The 27556-nt window shown below is 49.0% G+C and overlaps 1 protein-coding gene across 3 annotated transcripts in view; it reads left to right on the top strand.

Annotated features, from left to right (window-relative positions):
- The window catches only part of FERRY3 (FERRY endosomal RAB5 effector complex subunit 3), an 845039-nt gene that overhangs the window by 189616 nt on the left and 627867 nt on the right, over positions 1-27556 (top strand). For all 3 annotated transcript variants that reach the window (XM_069628304.1, XM_069628305.1, XM_069628306.1), the window contains 3 exons: positions 5077-5258; positions 14135-14234; positions 14315-14436. In XM_069628304.1, coding sequence (XP_069484405.1) covers positions 5077-5258; positions 14135-14234; positions 14315-14436 — 404 coding nt within the window. The remainder of the gene's footprint in view (positions 1-5076; positions 5259-14134; positions 14235-14314; positions 14437-27556) is intronic.

Below are 27556 nucleotides of genomic sequence, written 5' to 3'. Positions count from 1 at the left end.
TGTGGTTCAAGATCGCCCCTATCCTGGACTTCCTCCCGGACGACAAGAGGGCGGAGGCCCTGGAAATCCTGCAAGAAGGCGAGGTGGCGTCTGATCACGCCATCACTGTAGCTACGGACATCGCCGATACCGGTTTTCGTCAGATGGACAACAGCGTTTGCCTGCGCCGGCACGGGCGGCTCAGGACCACCGACTTCCGTCAGGATGTGCAGACCAGGGTACTGGAGATGCCCTTCGACGGAAAACATCCTGTTTCGGGAAAGCCGTGGACGAGTCACTACAGGCCATTAAAGCGGACACCGAGATGGCCCGTGCCCTAGGCACTCTTCATCAACCATGGCCGTCCTTTTCGGACCTCCGGAAGCAAATCTCAAGGTGCCTCCAAAGGATTCGGCAGCAGTTAATCGTTCTACCGCCAAGCTGCCCATTCCCCGTCGCAGGAAGCTTACAGAGGCCGCAGCAAGGCTGGTGGATACGGTCATCACCAAGGAGCCCAGGGTGGCAATGCCTCGGAGAAACAGGACTGAACCGGCTGTGACGTCGGGCCTCCACCTAAGTACCCCGATGGGAGGCCGGTTGGCGAACTTCGTTGGCGTGCGGGATGCCATCTCTACCGACAGTTGGGTGCTGGATGCCCTGGCCAACGGGCACACTCTGGAGTTCCAAAGAAAGTGCCCCCATTTCCCACCTGTGGCCAGGAAAGAAAACCACGTTCCACAGCTGCTTCTGGAGGTACGAGCCATGCTGAGAAGGGGCGCGATAGAACTCCTCCCAAAGAGGCTCTGGGGCTCCGGAGTATACTCGCGGTACTTCCTCGTCCGAAAGAAGACTGGCGGCCCATCCTGGACCTTCGGCGCCTCAACAAATACATCAAAGCCCAGAAGTTCCGGATGGTTACCCTTCAGCACATGCTGGGACAGCTGGATGAAGGCGACTTCCTATCGTCGCTGGACTTGGAGGATGCTTACTTTCACATCCCCGTACACAAAGGACATTGAAAGTTCTTACGTTTCGTGGTCCAAGGGCAGCACTACCAGTTCAAGGTCCTGGCCTTTTGGTTGAAGTTGGCTCCAAGGGTCTTTACCAAGTGCCTGGGACCTATGGCGGAGCGGCTGCGCCTGCAGAGGATACATGTATACCCCTACCTGGACGATTGGCAAAGTCAAGAGAACTTGCCGTCGACCACACAGCGAAGACCGTCTGCCTGCTCACGGAACTGGGATTCTCAATCAACTTTGCCAAGTCCCACTTGGTACCGTCGCAGGACGCCCTGTTCCTGGGAGCCAGACACAGTGGTGCGGTTGGCCTCACCGTCTGAGGAAAGGACGAGGGTCATCCTGGGCAAGGTACAACGGCTTTTGACTGTGGAAGTGGCCAGGGTGAGAGCCATCAAGTCCCTGCTCGGCATGATGTCATTGTGCATCTACCTCGTGCGTCTGTGCAGGTTGCGGATGCGGCCACTGCAGGGGTTCCTCGACGCCGGTTGGATGCAAGTGGCGGGAACCTTCGAAGACCAGATCCCACTCAATGAGACTTTCCGTCATGCGATCCGGTGGTGGGGCACCCGTGCGCATCTCGCGGCGGCCGTGGACTTCCAGACCTCAGCGCACCAGGTAACGGTGACGACGGACGCCTCCCTGGAGGGATGGGGCGCGCACACCAGAGATCTCCACGCAAGAAGCCTTTGGCTCCCGGAGGAGAGGTCCCTGCACATCAACGTCCTGGAGCTCTGGGCCATGTTCTGGGCCCTCAGGTCTTTCCTTCCGTCCCTCAAGGGCAAAGTGGTACGGGTCTTCACCGACAACACCACCACGATGTTCTACATCCGGAAGCAGGGGGGGGGTACCAGATCCCCAGCCCTATCCAGGGAAGCGCAGGATCTGTGGCACTGGGCCGTGGCCCAGGGGATATTCCTTGTACCTTTTCATCTGGCAGGAGTGACTCACTCAGCAGGGAGCTGCACTCTTGCCATGAGTGGGAACTTCGGCAGGATCAACTGGATCTCCTATTCCGACAGTGGGGCAGTCCCCAGATCGATCTGTTCGCGACGGCGACGAACACCAAGTGCTGGAGGTTCGCCAGCAGGTTTTCCCAGTTGGGGAACATGGGCGATGTATTCTCCTTCCCTTGGGATGGCCTGTTCCTGTATGCGTTCCCACCATTGCTGTTGCTTCTGCGACTCATCAGTCAACTCAGACGGTCCCAGGGAAGGATGATCCTCGTTGCGCCAGCGTGGCCGAGGCAGATATGGTTCCCGGACCTTCTGAACATGTCAGCTCCCCCCCCAGTCAAACTGCCGACGGACGCGGATCTTCTCGCCAGGAAAGGAGGCACCATCCTACATCACGACCCAGGATCGCTGAACCTGCAGGCCTGGCTCCTGCAGCACTAGAGTTCGGAGGCTACGACATTCCGGCGGACTGCAAGGAAGTCCTTGCAAAGGCCAGGGCATCCTTGACTGTTAGGTGCTATGGACATAACTGGAAGAGGTTCTCTGTCTGGTGCTGTGCGCAGAAGATCAACCCCCTACGGATCACAGCCCCTCAAGTGCTGCCGTACTTGCTGTCGCTGGCCAAGGCGGGGCTGGCACATGCCTCCATCAAGATCCATCTGGCGGCTATCTCCCGCTACACCAGAACTCCGGGGCGGTCGTCGCTGTGGTCGCATCGCCTGGTGAACGAGTTAATGAAAGGACTGTTCTGCTTGTTCCCACCAGTGAAGGCTCCGGCCCCGGCGTGGCAGCTCAATGTGGTGCTAACCAGGCTCATGGGTCTGCCATTCGAGCCCCTGCACTCGGCACAGCTGAAGTTCCTATCGTGGAAGACAGCTTTTCTTGTGGCCATCACCTCCGCACGATGAGTGGGAGAGATCCAGGCCCTCTCCTGTAAGCCTCCATATCTGACATTCCACGAGACCAGGGTAGTGCTGAGGACGCACCCCTCCTTCATGCCCAAGGTGCCGTCGGACTTCCATCTCAAAGAGCCCTTGGTGTTACCTGTTTTCTTCCCGTCGCCTTTGTCGCTGGCTGAGAGGACTTTGCACTCGCTGATTGTGGCTAGAGCGCTGAAGTTCTACGTTGACCGCACAAAGAGTTTTCGGAAGATATCAAAGCTGCTTGTGAACTTTGGACCGGTCAACCAAGAGAAGGCCCTCTCGAAGGCTTCCATTTCCAAATGGCTCTCCGGCTGCATCATGCATTCACTGGTTGGCAAATTGACCTTTGCCCGGCCGTCCGAGAGCCCATTCAACCAGAGCGATCACTGCTACTACGGCGTTCCTGTCTGGTGTGCCCCTGCTGGACATCTGCAGGGCTGCTATGTGGAGGTCGACGCACACCTTCACAAGATTCTACTGCGTCGACCCGGATTCCAAGGAGGAGTCCAGAGTCGGCCAGGCAGTGCTGCGCAACCTGTTTGCTTGAAGGTGAGCCTGGTGAAGAGGTAAGAGATGCTTAATGTTGAGTTGTTGAAATGCTTAATGTTGAGCCTTGCCTCCTCTCGTGGTTGTGCATGTGTGTACTGCTATTATTCTTGTATTCATGAGCATGTGAATCCATGCCAGACCCCATGCTGGAGAAGGAACAAGTTAATTACCTGTAACTGTTGTTCTCCAGCATGGGCCTGCCATGGATTCACATGCAAACCCTCCTGCCTTCCCCTCTGTGGCTCTTCTCTTGGTCCTACTGCCACTTTACGTGCTAACAATTCTGAAGATGGCTGCCAGAGAAGGGGCTTAGGTAGAGGGCAGTCATTGGCTGGGGGCAGTATGACCCAGAGACCAGCGATTGGTTAATAGTAGAAAGAGAGTTCAGAAACAACCCTGAAACTGATTTTTTTTCTTTACCGAGGATTCCCAGCATGACGAAGGGGAATATTCATGAGCATGTGAATCCATGCCAGACCCATGCTGGAGAACAACAGTTACAGGTAAGTAACTTGTTCCTTACATACCACTGTATTGTAGTGTATGGTCTTTAGTACTTAGGTGTTTGTGTTTTAATCATAGTGCTGTGCTAAATGTATATTTTTACAATATATTTGTGTTGAATTTTATTCTGTATGGGTCGAATTGTACTTTGGTTCCAGCCCATCCGCTCCTAAGAATGAAGCTTGACCACTTGACTTTGTTACCCCTTAAAGTGGTTTTGGTCTCAGTTGGTGTGCCATCTGTTCCTCCACTTGGGTTAGGTCCCTTCACACATTCACCACAGGCCTGAGGAAAAATCTCTCCAACAGTGTCAACAAAGCATTTGCCTGTTTTTTTTCATCATGCTGGCTGCTACTGTTCACAAGAGTGTCATGTTATTCAACCTCATCTGCATGGCATTCTTTTGTGTAGTCCTTCTCATCGATAGAAATGGATTCATATGTGTTTTTTTAATATGGGATCCTCTGTGATATTTTACTACCCTTTCCTCTTAAAATAGTTGAAGCCGTTGCTGCTTGTAGGAGCATAATGGTGCCCCTTGTACGGTGTCGCCGAGGGTGGCCATGAAGACCTCCTAGAAGTAGCCTTGCTTAAATGCTGACCCTCTAAGGCAACATCCCATAAATGCTGCTATGCAGGGAATAATGCAAATAGTTGTACATCTTTGGGTAGTGTAATGGACATGAAGCCGCACAGAACATATATTATACTCAACAAATATAGTTATGAAATTGGAAGAACCACAGTTTCAATGTGCCATTAAAGACGAGTAGGCTCACCTCCAAGGACAGAGTGTAACTTTAATGGATAATGTCCATTATACACAAATATACTATGGAAAATGTAGAACTACAAATGCAAAATATTTGTCTGTGCTTTCCAAAGTGATATTTTTGGAAAGTGTGTTCATGGGATGATGAGAGACCTTGATATACGCTATTTAGGAAGAAAGCATCATGTTGTAGTCACAATGTTATTTATTTTTCCTATATCCCAATAATCTATTTCTTAGTGTTTGTGGGGACACTACGTGCATGCTGTTTCAGAGCCCAAGGGGAGAATGTAATCCTTTGGATTCTGGTGCAAAGTATTGATCAATGTACATAGTCTCCCAACTTGCCTTTGTAAAGTTCTTTTGTAATCCTCTAGACAACGTTGGAACATGCAAGACCAGAAGAACCCAACTGGGATGAAGATTTTGGTGATGTGTACCATGATCTCATTCATTCGCCTGCCTCAGAGACGCTCCTAAACTTGGAACACAATTACTTTGTTAGCATATCTGAATTACTTGGGGAAAGAGATGTGGAACTAAAAAAATTGCGTGAAAGGTAAATGTTATGTTGGGTTTTAATCAGTTTTTTGGGGGCAGGAGATTGCAAGTATACACCCACACACAGATTTATTACAATGATTCCACTTAAAAATTCTGCTTTCCATTATTGAAACATAAGATGTCTGCAGTTTAAATATAAAGCAAAAAGGTTATGGTTTTATTTCAGAATGGGTAAACTTAAGCATTTGAAGATGGTAACTGGAATATATATTAAAAAAAACCTCTTGAAATGAAGTAAAGAGTAGCCTTCAAGCTGCTGCTACATGTTCTCTGTAATAAGGAACTGATTTAGAAGTGTTGTCCTTATGTTTGTGCCCTGCGCACATGTATGTGGACAAAACACCTGCACTTTGTACCCGAGCTGATAAGTTTTTTTTAATGAGCAAAAAAGGGAAATTCTGACAGGGACATGCATCATACCTAATGCTGATTCACAAAGAGATGTGCTTTAATTTACTTAAGCTCTGCGACTGGTTCCCTTGCATCTGGTCTATTCTGTGGCCGGTTGACCCAGGTGATAGCACAATGTTGCTGGACTCTTTAAAGACCCCAGGTATAACTGATATATAAAAAATAGAAATGCTCACACTTAAATGAGCGTTTCTATTTTCTTTTACATTTCCTGATCTTGACCGGAGAGGGAAATGTAAAATAACCCATTTGCAGTTAAACTGCCTTTTAAGGCTCTGAGCGTCTGATTGACAGACGTCTGGGACAGCAGTGGGTGCCATTCAACACCACCTGACAACCTTCGACCAACAAGCCAATAGGAAACACCCAAACACTTCTTGGGTCAATCACGCATCCATGCTCCACTAAATAAAAAAAAAAAAGACTGGTACCATGGGGAAAAAGTCTTTGGGTCTTATTATAAGTTTGGCGGTTTGGCATAAAAGTGCCAGTATTTCCCTATACCAGCACTTTTCCTCACCACCACACCACGAGTTCACTGGTGGAGATACACTGATTGAACTCCAGGCAAGAGCTGGAGGTAATTCAAGCCCTGACTGGCAAAAAACAGCCGGTATTACCAGTGCCGGAAATACCGGCAATCCCCTCCATGGCGTCCTATGGGACGCCATGGAATGGGGAAGGAACGCTGTTGCCCCGGCAGCTGTATTATCCCGGTAATACCGGGATATCAGACGCCAGTAAGAGTAGATCAGTTTCCTGGTATCTGATACTAGGAAACGTCTAATGACCCCTTTTCGTTTCCTCAAGGAATCCTATTTTTCCCCTCTTTGATGATGACCATTTCCTTTTCTCGGATATCACTCACTAAAAGTACACCTACTCTTATTACTCTACCATTTCCCTCTTCCCCATTGTTCTTAACCCCTTCTATCCTAATGTTGTCTTGTCAAATCTTTTATTCTGCCTCTATTGTTAGACTTTGGTCGGGGTATCGTACCCACCATACCCATTTTGATTGGACAAGGTTACTGCACCATAGGACCACTATGGTGGTGATTGGCATGCTATAAAAGACCCTTCACATAACACAGCTTACATGCGGTCTACCAACTGTGCATAATTAAGTTTTGGGATTGTGCCCCACACCTTAAAATGCAGGAAGAGGCTGCCTATGGGTCTCTTGTGCGTGCAAACAGCCCCCCTTTGCCCTGCATTTTTCCTAAGTCAATTGGGGAGGTAACCCCCGATCCCCTACACCGCTGACTTTTTCAACCCATGCTAAACCGCTTTTTGCCCAGCAAAGAAACACCTATGCCTGTAATGCATCATTTTATTTAACATCATTCAAAATATTGCCCGATCATCTTCCATTTACAGAAGTTCTCCTTTGATTGAACCAATTTAAAGGAGTTCAACAAATGTATTTTCCTTATCTTTAAAACAATATTTGAAAAATAACTATGTACTGTAAGACATGTTACGGCCACAACAAGGTACAATGCCTCAATCAGGAATAAAACAGCTTGGGGCCTGGCATGGATTCACATACTCATGAATATTCCCCGTCAACAGGCTGGCAATCCTCAGTAAAAGAAAAATCAGTTTCGGGTTCATTTTTGAACTGTCTTTCACCTAACAACCAATCACTGAGCTCTGGGTCATTCGGCCCCAGACAATGACTACCCTCTACCTAAGCCCCGCCTCTGCCTTCCATCTTCAGATTTTGACTGCACTTTCAAGTATTGGGAGCTTTTACTGCGTATTTCACATTCTGGAAGAGTTATACTCTTATTTTTTTCGGTCAATCGAGCCCATGTGCTCGATCGATCTTCCTTCCCATTTTCGAATTCTTCAGCTCCTCTCAAGGGCGGTTTTCGTTGAATTTCTTCGTGGAAGCTTGCAGAAGATTCTTCAGGCCTACACAACATGGATCATGTCGGACGAGAAGAAGGATTCCCCTTCCCTTTTCAAGCTTTGCTCTGATTGCGGGCTGCAGAATGTTTACATGGACGATAAACATTCCCAGTGCCTGTACCCAGCGCATAAGGAGGATTGTGCATTTTGCCGTGAACTCTCGAAATGCAAGTTGAAGGTACAGCGTAAACTGCTGGGAAAGTGGCTGCAGGCCAAGGCCTCTGCACCGGGTGGTTTCCAGGAGCCTGCCTCTTCCCAGATCCGGGAAAGCTGAGCAGGCTTCTAAGTCCTTTGAGGACACCCCTCCCACAGGGGTCCAACAAAAGGCAAAGCCCTGCGAGTCCGGTACCGTTGGGATCTCTGCTGCGGCGGGCTCCTCGACGGGCAGGGCACATTCGACGTCTCCATTCAACGCTCTGGATCTTCATCTAAGAGGAAGTCAGATCACCCGGGCAAGCTGAAGGTGGCCCCGGAGACGACCAAGGAGAAGACCTAACAGGGTATGGCATCCGGCCTACCCGCGACGGATAAGGCCAAAGGGAAGCGAGGGTCCGAACCGACCCCTACGGGGAAGGCCAAGCAGGAAAAGGTGGCTTGGACGACCATGGAGGCCAAGCAGGACAAACGGCCATGAAGGCCCAGGTGCACCAGACGAAGGTGGCGCCTTCCATCAAGGTGGTGGTAGTGACCCTTTAGAAGGCCGCAGGGGCAAATCCGCAGGGCGCCCCTCCGACATCAAGGATGTCCCTTCCTCCCAGGAGGGAGACTTCATTTAAACCCATTGAGAAGACCCAGGAGAAGAGGATGCCAATCATCTCCCCGAGACCGTCCCCTCTGGACGCGAAGAAAGGGGCAGAGGCGTTGAGGGCCTCCAAGGCACGGACATCTCTGCCCATTAGGATGAACTTTTTTACATCCAGGAGGGCGATGGGGACGAGGGAGACGTCGGAGTCGCGCCCTACGATGAGGGCGGCAATGATGAGGGTGACGACGAGGATATTGTCGAGGAGCATCAGGACTGCGAGGGCCGTACCCCCCTGCTCCTACGCCCCAGCTGCCTATCCCTGCTCCTCAGCTGCCACCTACAGACATTTCAATGGACAATCTTTTGACCCTTCATACGTTGGTATCCGAGATACATAGGAGGATGCTGGCGACGCCGCCACCTGCCCACCCCCAGCGGCTCAGGTGCCAGCCGCCCCTCTGACAACGGGGGAACCGCCCACGAAGAAGACGAAGAGGCACCGGCTGCCTCCTTGCCGCCCTTCGGCCCCTTCTCCACAACCCCGAGCAGGCGAAACGGGGTCAAACACGGCGACGACAGGCACGGATGATGACAGTGGGATGGGGGACCACCCGTCGCTTTCGCTCGGATACTCCCCACCAGACGAGATGGGATTGTTCCATGCAATGATCTCCAGTGCATCAGAGCTTTTGCAACTCCCGCCGGAGGAGAAGGAGGAGGTTTTCTTATACCAGCGCCGCGAGGCGAAGAGGAAGACCATCCTTTCAGTCCCGCTTCTGGATGACATTTGAAGAACCCTTCGACAACCTCAGTGAAGAGGGACCGTCTAGAGTAGAAGTTCAGGGTGCCGGGCTCTGCACCTAAGTGCTTGCAGGCTCAACCGTCACTGGACTCAGTGGTTTCTGCAGTGTCTGAGAAGAGGTCGTCGGGCTTGACGTCTTTTACAGCGTCAACCCCCCCTGACAACGAGGGGAGGAAGTTGGATGCGATGCGGAGGAGAGTTATCTACTCTGCGGCGATGACCACAAGGCTGCCAACGCCCTTGCTATTGTGGCACACTACGACCGGGAGCTGTGGTTTAAGCTTGCACCTCTATTGGACTTCCTTCCCGACGATAAGAGGTCAGAGGCTTTGGAGATTCTTCAAGAGGGCGAAGTGGCGTCAGACCATGCCATCACTTTGGCTACAGACATCGCAGACGTGTGGTTCTGCCAGATAGGCAATGGCGTTTGCCTTCGCCTTCATGGCTGTCTCAAGGCCACCAACTTCGGATAGGAGGTCCAAACCAGGGTTTTGGACATGCCCTTCCATGGGTGCAGAAGACGACCAGGGGCTGGAGGCCCATTCGCGACTTGTGACGACTGAACAAATACATAAAGTCCCAGAAGTTCTGAATGGTCAGTCTTCCAACACGTGCTCGGACACCTGGAAGAGGGAGACTGTCTGTCGTCGCTGGACCTGGAGGATGCGTACTTCCACATCCCCGTTCACAAAGGACACCGCAAGTTTCTGCACTTCGTCGTTCAGGGGAAGTATTACCAATTCAAAGCCCTCCTGTTCGGATTGAAGTTGGCGCCCAGAGTCTTCACCAAGTGCCTGGTGCCAGTGGCAGCCCATCTACTGCAGGGGATCCACGTCTACCCTTACTTGGACGACTGGCTCATCCGGGCCAGATGAAGAGACGTCACCGTCGACCAAATGGCAAGGACCGTCCGACTACTGACGGATCTGGGGTTCTCCGTGAACTATGTAAAGTCCTGCTTGACTCCATCGCAGGACGCTCTCTTCCTGGGATCCCAGCTCAACACAGTGTCATGCCTGGCGTCACCGTCGAAAGAGAGGGTAGCGGCCATATAAGCAAGGTGTCATCAGGTCTCTGCGCAGCATGATGTTGTCATGCATTTACCTCATCCGGTTCTGCAGGTTGCAGATGCGCCCGCTGCAGGAGTTCCTCGACGCCCGTTGGGTCCAGTGGTTCAGAAGTTTCCAAGACAGGATCATGCTCGACGAGGAGTTTCGTCGGGCGATAAGGTGGTGGGGCGTGCGCTCGCATCTGACCAGAGGTGCAGATTTATAGGCCCCACCGCACCAGGAGACGGTCACGACAGATGCCTCCCTGGAAGGATGGAGAGCCCACACTGGAAGTCTTCACGCCAGAGGCCTGTGGCTGCCGGAGGAGAAGAAGTTGTACATCAACTTTCTGGAGCTACGGGCGGTGTTTTGGGCCTTCAGATCGTTCCTTCCGTCCCTCAAGGGCAAGGTGGTGCTGGCCTTCACTGACAAAACCACCACAATGTTTTAATTCAGGAAACGGGGGGCACCAGATCCCCAGCGCTCTCCAAAGAGGAGCCGCTCAGGGGATGTTACTTTTCTGTTTCATCTGGCAGGAGTAATGAACACGGTCACCGACTCTCTGAGCAGGGAGCTTCGCTCTTGCCATGAGTGGGAACTTCGGCAGGACCTAGTAGAAAACATGTTCGTCAGATGGCGCAATCGACTTATTTGCGTCGGCTGCGAACACCAAGTGCCGGAGGTTTGCTAGCAGTTTTCCCCCAGCGGGGGAGCATGGGGGATGCATTCTCATTCCTTTGGGAAGGCCTCTTTCTGTATGCGTTCCCTCCGTTGCCGTTATTACTTCGAGTCATCAGTCAACTCAGCTGGTGCCGGATGATCCTCATCGCATCGGCGTGGCCGAGGCAGATCTGGTACCTGTCGCATCGGCATGTCAGTCAAGCTGCCAGTGGTCGTGGATCTTCTCTCCAGGGAAGGAGGCGCCATTCTTCATCACAACCCACTGTCTCTGAACCTGAAGGCCTGGCTCCTGCAGCGCTAGAATGCAGTGACTACGATCTCCCGGCAGACTGCAAGGAAGTTCTCGCCAAGGCTAGAGCATTGTCTACTTTGAAATGCTACGGACTCAAATGGAAGAGATTTGCTATTTGGTGCTGTTCCCAGAAGATCAACCCTCTGAGGGTCACGGCCCCTCGGGTACTTCCATCTCTGCGGTCGTTGGCTAAATCGGGGCTGGCTCACGCCTCCATCAAGGTTCATCTGGTGGCTATCTCCCGCTACACCAGATGCCTAGGACGACCCTCCTTGTGGTCGCACTGGTTGGTCAAGGAATTCCTCAAGGGACTATTCTGCTTGTTCCTGCCGGTGAAGGCTCCGGCCCCGGCCTGGGAGCTCAACGTGGTACTTACTAGGCTCATTTGATCCCATTTGAGCCTATGCATTCTGTTCCACTCAAGTTTCTATAGTGGAAGACGGCTTTTCTCATGGCCATCACCTCTGCACGACGAGTGGGTGAGATCTAGGCCCTTTCCTGTAAGCCACCTTGCTTGACTTTTCACAAAACGAGGGTGGTGCTGCGGACGCACCCCTCCTTCATGTCTAAGGTGCCGTCAGACTTTCATCTAAACGAGCCCTTGGTGTTACCTGTATTTTTTCCAATGCCTTTGTCGCCGGCTGAAAGGACTTTGCACTCGGTGGATGTGGCTAGAACGATGAAGTTTTATGTGGCCCGCACAAAGAGTTTCCGGAAAACTTCTCTGCTTTTTGTGAACTTTGGTCCTGTGAACCATGGGAAGGCCCTGTCCAAGGCTTCCATTTCCAGGTGGCTCTCCGGCTGTATCACTCACTGTCACCAGTTGGCACACCGACTGTTGCCTGGCCGTCCGAGATCCCATTCTACCATAGCGATCGCTGCTACTACGGCGTTCCTGTCTGGTGTGCCTCGGCTGGATATCTGCAGGGCTTCTACGTGGAGGTTGACGCACACCTTAATGAGACTCTACTGCATCGACAGGGATTCCAGGGAGGAGTCCAGAGTCAGCCAAGCAGTGCTGCGCAACCTGTTTGCTTGAAGGTGAGCCTGGTGAGGAGGTAAGAGATTGCTTCTGTTGAGCCTTGCCACCTCCCGTGGTTGTGCATGTCTGTACTGCTGTGTATTCTTTATTCATGAGCATGTGAATCCATGCCAGACCCCATGCTGGAGAAAGGAACAAGTAATTTACCTGCAACTGTTGTTCTCCAGCATGGGTCTGGCATGGATTCACATGTGAACCCTCCCGCCTACCCCTCTGCGGCTCTTCTCTTGGTCCTACTGCCACTTTACATTCTACCAAATCTGAAGATGGCTGCCAGAGGCTTAGGTGGAGAGCAGTCATTGGCTGGGGGCAGTATGACCCAGAGCTCAGTTATTGGTTGTTGGGAGAAAGACCGTTCAGAAATGAATTTGAAACTGATTTTTTTTTTAACAACAAGGATTCCCACCCTGACGACGGGGGATATTTATGAGCATGTGAATCCATGACAGACCCATGTTGGAGAACAACAGTTCCATGTTTTACTTTTATATATTTATACATCGGAAGAACTTTTTTTTAGAAAAATGCTCTCAACTGGGTTTAACTCGCCTTACCCCACAAAATAATCTAAAAGAATTATGAGTTAAACTTTTATTCTAAATTAGATTGTGTGCTCTTTTTCATTGTCCTTTTAAACTCAAACTGTCACTTCTTTGATCTCCTTGCTCAATAATTAAAACATTTGTGCACTGAGGAGAATGATGGCCATTTATCTTATTGCTCAATGACTGCCTGTTGAAGGTTGATGAACTGCACCTGGTCACGAATGTCCGGGAACTGCTAGTACACCCCATCCGGGGAGTATTTCCTACTGAATTAAGACTGCCCACTACCTGATTGAAACCTTTCAACCCGATTCCCCCGGACTTGGATGATGACACGGGCCACAGGCTTTCTGCGCCACTTTGGTTGTTTACCAGTCCGGCACCCTCTGCCTTACCTTCAAAGGTGAAATGGGGGGCAGACAGTATTTGGGCCTAAGCCAGCCCTCCAATCAAACACAAGGGCACTTACCCAGGCCCACCCACACAGTATGTTTATTGGCCTGCCCAGAGTCAGAAGGAGCAATCTAAACTAGTACAAACCACTTCAGAAGGTGCAAGGCAGAGCATGGAGTGAGCCCATGTTTGCACAATGGACATTTTAAGTCTGCCTCTTGGTTTCACAAAAAGCTATAGGCCTAAAAAACAAAATGGGCAAGAGCAGGACTTAAAAATAAATAATGAACTAATGGTTCAAAAAAAGGTATAGTGGGCTACTCGATTTGGTAAAATCGGCGGCCCACTGAAAAGCCAAAACTAAATTAGAGCTGCCACCAGCCTAATCTTTAAAAAGGTTTCAGTGACGGGGTGGCACTTTAGTAAAAGTCACTTTGACCACAAAAAGAAATCAGAAATACAAAAACCAAATGGGAAATGCGCAAAATGTAGGGGGTCCCATAAAATGGGACAGCAGAGCCCCCAAAATGGAATTTTGCCAAGCCTTCATCCAGGATTCTGTAGCTTTGTGACCCACTTGTACTGGTGCAAGACTACTCATGATCCTCCTCCTCACTCCCTTACCCGAAGTGTATGCAGGTGCTCTCTTTTCCCCAATGATTCTATTCGGCCAATTTCCCTGCCCCGACAGCTTGAGTGCTCAAATTGCCCCGTTGATGTAATACTACATGTTACTTTCCCTTCTCTCCTGAAACATCATTTCTGATGGGCTAGAGGAGGGAGCTCTCCTTGAGTTGTTCACTTCGATGGGTGTTGAAATGCCTGAAAAGAGAATGGGAAGGCTCTGGAGGTTTGCCGTTCCCATCACGTTGCTGGTGATCGCCACTGCCTTCCTCCTCTTTCAGAGTTCAATAATTCACCAACATAGTCTCTCCACTTGTGACACCACCAAATACTGCATTGTTAAGCTATACAATCTTCTTCTTTGTTTTAGGCAAGGGTCCGAAATGAACAAAGTTATGCAAGAGCTAGGAAAATCTCTGACTGACCAAGATGTGAATTCTGTGGCTGCTCAGCATTTTGAATCACAACAGGTAATGTGTTGAAGTATGCTTCATATAATGGAAGAGTATGAAAGGTAAGGAAGAGTGGGTTCATTTTTGTTTCTTTTTAGGTCTTGGAAAATAAGTGGGCTAATGAACTAAAGCAATTGACCAATATTCAGAAACAAGAATATCAAGAATGGGTGATGAAACTCCATCAGGACCTGAAGAATCCTAATAACAGCACTATCAGGTAAATTGTATCGATGGTAAACTATTGCTATTTGACTTTGTGTTTTTTCTTTCATTGGTCTGTGAAAAGGCATTTTGAGTTTTTTTTAATCAATGAAATAGTTTGAAACATTACCACTCGCCATGGTTTAGATGTCCTTGTATTGACACCTTACATTTAGTGGTCCTTTTTAAAACAATGCATATTTAAAGAAGTTCTACCCTTGTTTTGTGTGGTCTAATGTTAGGGAGATGTATCATTGTTGTGCTTCATCCCCTCTCCTAGTGAGATCCCCAGCACCTTTTGCTGGACTTCTGGACCTTTTTCTTTTAATCCTGAGTGAGTGAGCCTTGTTCCACTCATTCAGTCTTATGGGCTCTGTCTTTTGTAACTCTATTCTTTGTATTCTACCTGTACTATGGTGTCTGTCTGCTCCATAGCTCTTAAAGGCATCTGTGGGCAGTGTTGTTTGGGTCCTCCTTTAAGACTCTCTTTCCTACATCAACTACAGAGTGTCTCTCCCAAAAACTCTATAGTCTGAGAGATTGGCACACACCACCTTCAGTGGAGTGCCAAATGGATACTTGGTATCCCCCTTCTCTCTGCTCCTGTGACATTTTAGTGACATAGACAATTACCTAGTTATGGCTGGTGAAAGTGGACATGCTCTACCAACTATTGTGTATTTTCTATACCGCAGGCTATGTGCATAGCCTCAGTAGTGCATAATAGGGGCACCCAAGTACCAACATGGGACCTCCCGTCTTTTTTCGCCATTACTAGCGTGGTTGTTCTTTGTTAGCCCTTCTACCATTCAGGGAGGGGGAGGTTTGTGTGTGTTTTGCCTTTGGCGGGTACCAGTAGGTATCCCTGTCTAGACTCCAGTGTGTGGCGGCAGCCAGTGGGGAAGCAGTCTTTCACCTCCCTGTCATTCGTCTGCCAGAGTGCCTGAATAAGGCCATTTCCCACAGGGGGTCTTCATGTCCTGATTGGACAGCCAAACGCCCCTTTCTGTCAAATGCTGAGAGAGTTTGCACAGAACTGTGTGCTGGAACTGTATAAAAGGTGAGGCTTCTGGAGTCTTAAGCAAGTCGACCATTAGAAACCGAAGAAACAAAGAAGACTACTAGAGACGCCTGCAGACCCTTTGCAAGACCCTGAAGCGACCACTGCTGTCCTGACCCCGTTTTCTATGCGACAGTGGAGCTCTGAACAAGACGACTCCTTCCCTTAGGCTGGTGGGAACAACCAGTCCCAAGATGAACTTTGAAATGAGCCATCTCCAAAAGGTCCTAAAAGTTACGAGAGCTGCGGAACCCCAATACCAGGAGACGTGCTGCTTATTTCGAGTGCATCCTCGGTGAAAGGCTGAACCCATCCAAATCTGTGCTGAGACTTAAAAGACTTGCCAGGTGAAGAAACCATCTCTAGAACCTTGAACTAAGCTCATTATTCACTAACCACGTATTCCCCCTCCCCTTTTTTTTAATAACATTTTTATTAATTAAATTCAACCAAACAGTACACACCAAACAGGCAGTGCATATATCAACAGTTCCATTGTACATTGCTTACGACTAGCCACTGCTTCCCTTATCCCACCCCCCCTTACGAGCCTATTACTTTACACATTCTGTTTCTGCGTCCTGTGGTAGGGTCTCCCCATCCATGGGTTCGGCCGGTTCTCGTATTGACCCAAACAGCTCTACTATCAATGATTTCCAGGCCATCAGGGACTCTGTCTCCTCCTCCCCCCTGCATTGCTCATTTCTTGCCATACCATGGTTTCTACCTCCGCCCATTTCTGCAAATCTTTCCACCACACCTCCAATCTCGGTCTGTGGCATGTCTTCCAACCCATAGCGATTCTCCTCTTTGCAAGCACATATGCCAGATCTTTTAGTTTACCCACATGCTTGAGCTTCTGTGATCTTGGGAACCCCCCCAACAAACAGGCCCACACTGTGTCCACTACAATCTTGACCCCCTTCTCTTCCAGTTTCCGCTCTACGTCGCTCCAAAAGCGTTCAGTGACCGGGCATGACCAGAACATATGCACCATTCCCGCGTTCTCCTCATCACACTTGGGGCATGCTTGCCGTCCTGCATTCTCAAACCTCGATATCCTCTGGGGTGTCATATATGCCCTGTGCGTAATATACAGTTGTATCTGTTTCAATCTCGCATTTCTAGATACCTTCTTGTGATACCCCTGAGCCCGTTCCCACATCCCGTCCTCCATTGGGGCCCCTACTTCCGCTTCCCAATCTAGTCTCAACTGTGTGACCTCCTTCCCCACTTTGAACATCAACATCTCATATATTCTAGATATCTCATGGCCCCCTTCTGCTATGTCGTATATCATATCTGTGCTGGCGTCTGGGTCTTCCGCCAGCACCGTTTCGGGCCATATTCCCGTGATTCTATGTACCATTCTGTGATACGTAATGTACTGGCCCGCGTGCAGCCCAGTTTCTTCCCGCAGCCATTTAAAGGCAATGCTAGAACCCTCCCGCCAAATATCACACATTGTCGATAACCCAACCGGTTCCCAGTGGTTTCTGATTATCATTCTTAGCTGTTCATCTGCCCCTGTTAATGCAACCAGTGGTACCTGCAGAGAGCATGGGGACGGGTTCTCCATCATCTGGCATGCCCAACGCCACATCTTCTACCCTAGTAACATCATTTTAGGGCGCCCTTTCATTTCTGCCTTGGGTACCCACATCATCTCTTTCAAATAAAATGGCGCACAATCTCGTCCAAACAGTCTGGATTTAGAGGTCTCTTCATCAGAGAGCCATTTGGCAACATACTGCAACTGGCTCGCTACATAATATACCTCATAGTTGGGCAATTTTATCCCTCCTTTTTCGTAGAAATTCTGTAGCTTCCATAGCGCCACTCTGTTTCGTGTGCCATGCCACAGGAAATCCCTGCACATACTGTTCAGTTTGGTGAAGAACTTCTTAGGTATCAGGTATGGTATGTTCCCAAAGTAGTGTAGGAGCCTAGGCAGGACCACCATCTTGAGCATTGCTCCACGCCCCATCATTGCCAAGGGCAACTTCCTCCAGAATCTCATGCAATTTTCAATTTTTTTAATGGCCACCTACATGTTGCACCTATGCTCCTCTTCCACTGTGTGGTATATGTCTACCCCTAAGTACCGAAATGTACTGACCGCCCATGGTACCTGCAATACGGGTAACTGCTCCAATGGGATCCTTTTGTACCCACCTAGTGTGAACATGCTGGACTTCTTGGGGTTCACCACTATACCGGACAACCCCGCATATCTCTCCATTACTTCTACAATGTATTGGAGATTTTCTTCCGGGTACCGCAAGTACAGCATTATATCATCTGCGTATAGGGAGATCAGATGTCGTTCCCCCTTCGCCTCAATGCCTATGGGATCATATTGTTGTCTCAGGTATATTGCTAGAGGTTCCAGAGCCAGTATGTAGAGCATTGGAGACCACAGACATCCCTGCCTGGTGCCCCTGCGAAGCTGCCACCTTTCCGATATCACTGATCCTGTCTTGACTCTAGCCAGTGGTTCGCTATACAGTATTTTTGCCCATTGTAAATATCCAGGCCCCAACCCATAGCACTCGAGGGCCGCCAGCAGCCATAGCCACTTGACTGAATCAAAGGCCTTTATTGCGTTTTTGCTACCGCTCCCAATAATTTGTTGGAGACGTCTATGGTTATTAGAGATGTTCCTGTTTGGGACATAACTCGTCTGATCAGGGTGTATTAGTCGACCAATAACCCTTTTCAATCTATTTGCCAAGACAGCCGTCAATATCTTGCTGTCTTGATTCAGCATCGACAAAGGTCGATAGGAGCTGCAGCTGTACCCAGGCTTATTACGTTTGGGAAGCGGTATTATAATCGCTTCTCTCAGTGACTCTGGCAAGCTTCCCGTCTCAAACGCTTCATTTAACATTTCTAACAGGGGGGGAGGACCTCCTCCATGTATACTTTATAAAACTCACTTGCGAGTCCATCCGCCCCCGGGGTCTTGCTAGTAGGCAACTGCTGCACCACCTCCCCCAGTTCTTCTATGGTAATTGGTGCATCTAGTTCCTCTTTCTCTTCCGCACTTATCTTTGGCAATCCTATGTCCTCCCGTGTTTCTATTATCATAGCGCGACTGCTCTTACCATCGTCTCCATATAATAGCTCATAATAATCTGCAAACTCTTGGTTAACTCCCTCCTGGGTGTCTGCTAGGCTGCCGTCTTCCCTCATTATGGTCCTGATTGTGACTCTGGGGGTCTCGCTCTTATATAGCCACGCCAAGAGTCTCCCCGATTTATCACCTTCCGCATGCTGTCTCTCTACATATTTTTTATAATTGAGGTTACACAATCTATCCCAGTACTCTGCGCATTTTTGCTGTAGCATGAGTATCAATTCTAATTTCTCATCAGTGCCATCTTCGCCCCTTAAAGCCTCTTCTAGTTTCTCCTCCGTCTCTCGTAGATCGGCTAGAATCCCACCTTGTAGACCTTTAGATTTTGCTATAGCTACTCCTCTCATCACAACTTTGAAGGCCTCCCACAGTGTTCCTGCCGAGTCCACACTACCAGTATTCGTCTCGTAATAGTTTATAATCTCCTCCCTCATGCCCTCCCTAAAAAAGGGGTCTCTCAGTGCTTCCGCTCGTAGGCGCCATGTCGGAATCCTCGCTCTAGGGGGGCAGTATTGCCATCCGAGGATCGGGGCGAGTGGTCCGAAAGGACCCTTGCTTTATATTCTATTTGTGTAATCTCTGTTATCACTTCAGGTGTAGTAAAGACATAGTCCAGCCTCGTGTGTAACTGCTGCGGGGCAGAATAATGTGAATATTGCCTCTCCTTGGGGTGTCTCACTCTTCATGCATCTTCCAGACCAAAGTCACATAGCAATGTCTGTAACGCTTCCCATCCGATCTGTCCACCCTTGGGTTCAGTACGCAGTTAAATTCCCCTCTCGAAATCACTGCGCTCCCCCCACACGAGCTCAGATTAGTGCACAATGTTCTGATGTACGCCGCTGTGTTCTGGTTCGGGGCGTACGTATTTACTATGCTTATCTCCCTATTTTCCACCAGTCCCCGCAATATAACCATCCTCCCATCTGTGCCAGCTACCTCTTGCAACCACTGAAATGGGACATGTGGCGGCACCCAAATGAGCACACCCCTGGCATAGGCAGAATATGATGAGCCCACCATCACCCCCTTCCACTTCCCAGCAATCATATCCATTCTCTCCCGTGTCAGGTGGGTCTCTTGCAGCAGCGCAATGTCTATTTTTTGCCTACGCAGGTACAACATGACTTTATTTCTCTTTAGATTAAGGTCCCCCATGGCTTATTCGAGTTCCATTCCTCCTCCCACAGGTGCAGTCTAAATCTAAGTTCCATTCCATTCTGTATAGGCTTGTTCCCGGGGTTTAAACTCCCCTTAAACAAAAACACACCAAACTCTCTACCCACCCCCCCCCCCCCACCTCCCGTCCCATCCCCAACATCACCCCCCTCAACTGTTGCCCAGCTCCATCCCTGGATCTCAGGCACCCCCGCATCTAGATCTTTCTGGCTCTCGCCTGTACTCGAAGCTCCGCAGGGTGAGGTCGCCCTAGTGGCTAACCTGCTACTACTATTGCTCGGGGGGGGGGGGGGTACGGTGCTTTCGTCCTGCTGCTCTTGTTTGCTTCAGTACAACCACACATTGCTACTCAATTTACGTATGTATACGCGCTGCTATATTCCAGTCCTTTAAGTTCGACACAGTCAAAGGTATCCCAGCCAAATATCAACTTTACTTGGTCGCACCCCTTAATCTTAATCTCTATCATAGTCACTGCTGGGGTACCCGCTCTGCGTCATATCAATATACATGCAATATCCCAATCACTTATCGTGTTCCTCTTGAGCCTGCTCCGTATCTCGTTCCGGGCAACCCTGAAGGTCCAGCCATGCCGTTGCTTCTTCCGGAGTGTCAAAATAGCACATCTTGCTTTTGTGCAACAATTTCAATTTCGCGGGTTACAGAAGCATGTATTTTATTCCAGCCATGTGTAACCTCCTTTTGCCACATAGCTGTACCGTTGCCTCTGGACCAACATTGTATAGTCAGGATACACTGTGATGGTGCTTGAAGCCCTTTCAATCGTTCCCCCTTTATGAAAGTACTCCAATATCTTCTTGCGATCTTCATAGTTCAGTATTTTTGCGATCATCGCCTGGGGAGGGGCCCCATGCTTCGGCTTCCTCGTAAGGGCTCTGTGTGCACGCTCCACTGCAAATCCTTGCAAGAGTTTTTCGGCCCCTACTTCAAGGTAGGTTCTCAACGTAGTCTGTAGGGTCTTGGCCTTCCTCCCCCTCCGTCAGGCCGACCACGCGGATGTTCCTTCTTGCTCTCCCTTCCGCTTCCTCTGCACAATTCTCTAGGTTAGCTACCTGTTGCTTCAGTACGTGAACCTCCTTTGCATTGTTGGTTCTAGTATCGTGTTGGTTTTTACCGCACTCTCCAGGCTGCTCGTTCTCTCTGCCAACGCCCTAACATCTTGTCTTAACAGGGTGACTTCTATGCCTACTGCGTCTATCTTAGCCTCTAGGGAAGTGCGTAGGTCTGACATCGCTATCCCCATGAGTCTCAGCTCCGTGATAGCCGCTAATATCTGGTGATTTTCAGTCGCTACGGTGCCCTCCACCGATGCTGACGCGCCTTTGGGCGCTGTGGTCGCAGGAGATTGTTGCGTCTTGGCGAATGCTTCCATTGTGGATTGTTTGTTCTTGCTTACGGCCCCTCGCCCTGCCATCCTGCGGCCTCAGGTATGTGTCTGAGGTTGCTTGGTTTCAGGTGTATCGATCCTGCTCCTCTGTTTTGATGCGGCACCAGTGTATCGCTCTAAGTCTGGGGAAATTATCCAGAGGAGCCCCTGTATGGGCTTGTGTTTGTTGGGCTATTTCCTGGAGTGAGTTGTGTCCTCCCACGTTTCAAATTGTAGTTTACTGCTGCCCACAGCAGTGTAGTCCCTGGAGGCACCCCCACTCCATGTTCAATCTCAACTGCCCACACTTGATGTCTTACAGGGCCACTCCGTAGCTTGCTTCTGCCCACTCTCCAGTGTTGTCTGTGTTGATCTCTGGGTGGGGCCCTTCCCCCGCGTAGCCTGAAGTGCTGGTCACTGTATACTGTGCCTCTAACTTCATCTGATCACTGAACAGCTCTCCTGCGTGCCCTGTACCATCTACATTCCTATTCCAGTTTTCATGTACTCCTTGCTTAGAGTAGTCGGCTACCGACAGCCGCTCCCCTCTGATACAATGTGTCTGCTTATGCCGTGATCATCTTTTCTCCTCTGATGTTTGGGATTCGAATCTTGGCCGCACGCCACTCCGTTTGCTACAGTTGCACAGCGCCTCCATCTGCGGCTGGAATGAACGTGGTCTCTTAATGCAGCTCTCATCCGTCAGCTGCCTGCTCCTCTCTTACATACATTCGGCGCTGACCCCGTGCTCTAGCCGTTCTCCGTGTGCCACTGTGGGTCTTTAAGGTGGTTGGGGGCACTTGTACCCGCTGCTTGTGTGCCCCTAATTTCTAATATAGTGCCGGGTGCAGGATGCGCTTCGCCTTTTCTCTTTCTGCTTTACGGGGGCACTAATCCACCATCGGCGTCGCTTTGCAGCTGCTCTCTCCTTCGGAGCCTCAGGGGTTCAACTCCATTCTAGCCCTCGATGCGTGTTGTTCCCCGTTGGATCGCAGACATTTTCTTTTCTTGTTCAAACGCCCCAGGGGCTCGCCTCTTCACAGAGCCTCTCCTTTTGTGGTGCATTCAGTGCCGGCGGCCATTTTCTCTGAGGTCTCCGCGGTCCGCTTTTGTTACAGTTTTCACTGTAACTGCTGCATTATAGCTCGGTTTCCTACCAGGAGACGTCCTTCTTGTGCTGCATGCGTTCCCACATCCAAAAATGCCAATATTGTGCCTCGTGCTTCAGATTAGGTGTGCTTATACTGCAGGATCATGGAAGGATTGTTCAGGAGACAGCTAGAGATCCGTCCTAGCTCATGGCTGCCAGGCCACGCCCCCCGTATTCTCCCCCCTTTAAGTGATTTTTCTGTGTGTTTGCAGAGTAAATGCATTACCGTATAACCTGTTGAAAACTACATGAGTGCGCAATTACCAATGATACCTTGTCTTTTCCCTTTCTAGCGTTGCTACAATTGTAATCGCAAACAAACACAAAAGTGAAAGTGCCCTTTAAAGTGTTCTACCGTTACCGTCTGATGTATTTAAATTGATTCTGGTGTAAATATAATAAATATATATCTTTTATATAAATATATGTGTAAGTGCTTCTTTGCTGTCCGTGTCTAACTAAAATTCGGAGTACTTACCTATAGCTCACATCTTCTTCTTAAAATAAGCCTGACTGCTCCTCCACACTAACAAGGTCATGAGCTAGTAAAAACTGATACTATGAGTTGAGGATTTTGGCATGGAACTACAGGGCGGGCCCAACTATAGGCTCATGGTGGTCGGATCTCAGAGGTGGGCACTGGCAGAAACGGTGGTGTGGACGAGGGCGGTGCAGAGGGGAGAAGGGGAAAGCAGGCAAAAGATACTGGCATGGAACTCCCTGATGCAAGACCTATTTGGACAAAGGCCAGAGAGTGATATAGATGACCCCAGGAGCGGGGATGAACATTAACTAGGAAATAGACAGACATATGGCGTGCCCCCTGAAAGGGAAGGATGTGCAACGGAAATGGATTTGAGAGCTGACCAAAGGAAAGTGGTAGACCAGGACAACATAGCCGCAAACCGCTCCACGAGGAAAATGAAGAAGCAGAATTCACGCTGAAAGTGCCAGAGTGATGTTTGTTTTGTTTGTATATTTGTTATTGTTTTAAAAAGATAACAATTAAAAAAAAAGAGTTGAGGATCTAAAAACCACTGAGATAGCTTACTAAAGTCTTACTGCCAGTAGGACTTTAGGAAAACTCCCCTAACATGTACCAACAAAACCTGTGACACGCGAATACGGTTGTAATGTTGGTTTATCAGTGATCGGGTGGTTGGTATAAACCTCCTATAAAGACTAGGTTTCATTTACAGCTAAACAGGTTGCTCATCTCAACAATATAAATAAAATATGTAAACATTGGTTAGACTATAAGATGTCAGGGTTTTTTTTTTAATCGGGATACTGCTCTCCCTCAGTTTCTCCATTCTCAATGCAGTCTGGGGTGTTTAACAGGCATCTGCCTCTTTATCAATATCAGAGTTGCAGGAATATAGTGCCAGCTGCCTCATGTTTCTCTCACTCTCAAGGATAGAGCACCTATTTGGGTCTTGGCTCAGGTCAAAGTCACAGGTATGTGCACTGCTTGTTATTTTTATCCAGACATACAAATACTGCTTTGTTGTCATCCTGATCCGGCGTTATAATGATCCAGTTCACTCTGAATAGGTAGTTCCTCTCTCACTCCTAAGGAAGATCTCACCCTTCCCACTACTGAGCGTATAGTTCCCAGCTCACTTGTAAGCTGTCTAAGACCCATGAGGATTCAATAAACTGGCAACGGTACAAGATAAGTCATAGACCTAATGATGACATTGGTACATGTCTCAAGGGGAATGACCAGACACTCTTTTCTTTCTTTTTTTTATAGACATGCTTAATAACGTAAAATATGGCAAATATGTGGCTGATCCTTACCAGTCATATCATGGCCCTCCACATGCTGGATAGAAAAATTGTGTATGTACCGTGTAAATACCAAAGCTGTCTGACATTTCTGGAGAACAACCAAATGCATTGCAGTTTGTCACAGATGGCTCACAGAATACACCAACAATCTGAGGTGGTTCAAGGGTTTGTATTTGTGTTCCAATGGTCACTATTGCCCTCTGTCTCTCTCCTTCTCGTCTTATTAAGCACTACCTCCCTCATATCAAAGTTTATTCAGATTCCTCCATTAACAGATATTGAATCAGCACACCATACACAGTTAAACATTCCCAATCAGTAAATATAAAGGAGAAGCCGAACACAATCCCAATAAACCAGTGTCAACATATACTATTGAAATTTTAAATGTAAAAGCAAGGTCTTCCTTATAATTCTTTGCATTCATTTATTTTAAATAGACTCGCCTTTGGGGCCTCGTCCAGATACACAAGAAGACCATAAAAAAATGTGTTGCTGTCATGGCCACAGAGCAAGGACCACAAGTTAAATCACTTAAAGGGTCCAGTTGGACCCAGTCCTGGCGCCTTTTGTGCCAGGCTCATGAGAAAGTGTGCTGCGCACACTTTATTCCTAGTGCACGTGTTATTTCATCTCTTGCAGGGCCCCCACGTGCTTCCAGGCCAGGCGTGGCCATAGGAATGCATTGGGCTACACGTGCAGCATTTTCTGGGAGTGGCAGGGTGGAGCCATCAAGCAGAGCAAAGGGGCGTGGCTGGGACCAGGCTATTTAAGCCTGCCCCGCCCGAATGACAGCGTTTCGCTTTAGTCTGCTCATGCAGCGTAATGCTCACCGCCGCATGGAGCGCATCTTACTTGATTCTGGCAAACCGTCACCTGAAGCGCATCTTACATGATTCCAGCAATACCATCAGCTGAAGCGCATCTCGCCTGATTCCAGCAATACCATCGCCTGAAGCGCATCTTACCTGATTCTGGCAAGCCCATCGACTGAAGCGCATTTTAGCTGATTCCAGCAGTACCATCGCCTGAAGCGCATCTTACCTGACTCCAGCAATACTATCGCCTGCAGCGCTCCTTACATGTTCCGCAGGTCTAACACTTACGCGGGAACTCTTCTCTACCAGCATCCTCACGGATGCATCCATCCATCACCCGCCGACCGATCTTCGGACAGCGGCTCCTCATCTGAGCTCGCCAGGCCATACCTGCAGGAGAAAAGGACAAATAAGGTCAGAAACCACATAAAAACAATTCGCTAAGGTCGCACGCTACTCAACCTTCGCGCTGACACTAGGGCCCAAACTTACCATCTATTTTGGGACATTGTAAACTCCTCAGGGCCCCGTTTGGACTCACTTCCAGCACTGCGACTCCGCTGGGGCCTTCATCACCTATTGGGGAGAAAGAAAGACATTACTAGGGATACAAACACTAATCATGGGAAAAAAGATATTGCAAATGAATACAGACAATAATCATTGTTGAAGAACACTTAACTTCGAAGTGGATCAGTCACAGTCGGTCTGGGCTGCCACGCATACAGGACCAGTGAAAGAACTAGGTCCATTTAAAGCGCCCCTGCACTTGAGAAGCAGGACGGAGAGCTCATCCTCATAGTTAAACAGGTGAGACTATATGGGCAAACGTATGCTCACCACTTTCTGGGAGGAAAGGTTTGAGAATTACAGCTATATCACAGCATCCTCACGACCTCTCGTATCCTCACAGGGGCAGATCCAACCACCAGAGCAGTCCACAACACGGGAGCAGGGGAAGAAGCCTGATCCACTGAAGCCAGATCCTGGGAGGGCAGCAACCGTGCCCCAACGTCCCAGCAGATACCTGGTTAGCGTAACAGTTACAGTACAATTAAAAGCATTGCTCCTTGCCGGTTCTGATATTTTGCGCTAAAAGTGGTTTTTTAACCATCTCTCCCTCTCCCATCTGTAAATTGGTCAGATCAAGATAAAATTGACCAAATCATCGTCTACACCCATATCACAATGGCATTTTACTGGGGCCTTTAGCCAGGTAGTTATTTTTGCAAGCGGCAGTAGGTTTAACCTGGTCTTAATCAGAAATGTTGTTCCCTCCGGGAAGTCCATGCCAGCAATCTGGGCTGGTGGCGGACAATCCCCCCTTGTACTCGACAAAAAATGAGTGATGGTAAAGATGGGAGTTTTTTTACATCCGTTGCCAAGGATCTTTCTCTAGACCCGATTTTTATTTCTGATTTGCCTTGGCCAGGGTTAGGCCGTCCTCTTCCAGTAAGGAACAAATCCCAGAGCCTATGTCTGGTCACGTACCAGATTGGCTTGTATACCTCCGGGTGGGTTCCCATTACTGAGAATTCCAGCTGTAAATTTCAGTTTTTTATGTCGCCTACTTTCATTTTAGTGAAATAAGCCAAATGTCTAGCTTGAGCCTGACCCGTACTGCTCTGAATTCCCAGTTGTATTCTCAGGACACTACTCAGGCGGCCTCGTGGGAGCCCTAGAACTTGGCGGCGGAAATGCAACTGGATAACCTCAAGAGACTGACAGGAGCAGTAGTCCCAGATCTCGCTATCGTACAACATCTAGGTTAACACTATACATTTGAAAACCTCTATAAACGTGTCAAGACTACGGGTGCCATATTTAAAGTAAAAACTTTTTAAACCCTGGAGACAGGTTTTAGCCCTCTCCGCCTGGTATTTAATGTGTGCCGTCCACTGACAATCTTTTGAAAATGTAAATCCCAAGTGAATGTAAACATCCTTTTAATTCACACTTTACTGTCTTCTTCCCCCTCAAGGTCACACATTTAGTTTTATTTTTGTTTAACTTTAATTTGTTAACTTCCCGGAAATCTGCGACATAATTAAGCGCTTGCTTCAGACTTTGAGAAACCTGAAGGTGTCTCACCCGCTAATCCCCAGGGCTCTGTCATCCAGGTGGCCGGAACACGCCATCGCTATTGTATCCAGTTCCTGTGGGTGGACCAGTGCGGGAGGATCACCTGGAGGGGGGTCTCCGGGGAGTGGGACACCGAAGGGTGAGACACGGTATCCCATTTCCCTATAACACCTTTTCACCATCCTACCAGGTCAGATACTTTAAGGAACTCATGGTGGCAATAGTAAAGACAGATACAAGTGATCACATTTCAAGGGTGTTTATTATACTGAATGTGCAGGTTTGCAAAAAAGCATAATCTATACCTAAAGCTAAAATGGGCGCAAGCTATGACCGCCAAATAAAGAATAAGGCAGTCCTAGTGGCGTCCTGTGAAATAAAAGGACCTATACTAAGAAAAACCTATTGCCAGTCCTTACAACTAAATACCAGAAGACTGTGGTATAAGGTTCACAAGACAGAAAGAGGTGTTCAAATATGATAAGTCAGGATGGAGTAACCAGGGGTCTCCCTGAAGGCGGGACTCC

This window comes from Ambystoma mexicanum, chromosome 12 (assembly GCF_040938575.1).
Source record: "Ambystoma mexicanum isolate Mex_15411 chromosome 12, UKY_AmexF1_1, whole genome shotgun sequence".
Taxonomy (NCBI): Eukaryota; Metazoa; Chordata; class Amphibia; order Caudata; family Ambystomatidae; genus Ambystoma; species Ambystoma mexicanum.
This window is presented reverse-complemented; position numbering and strand designations above follow the sequence as displayed.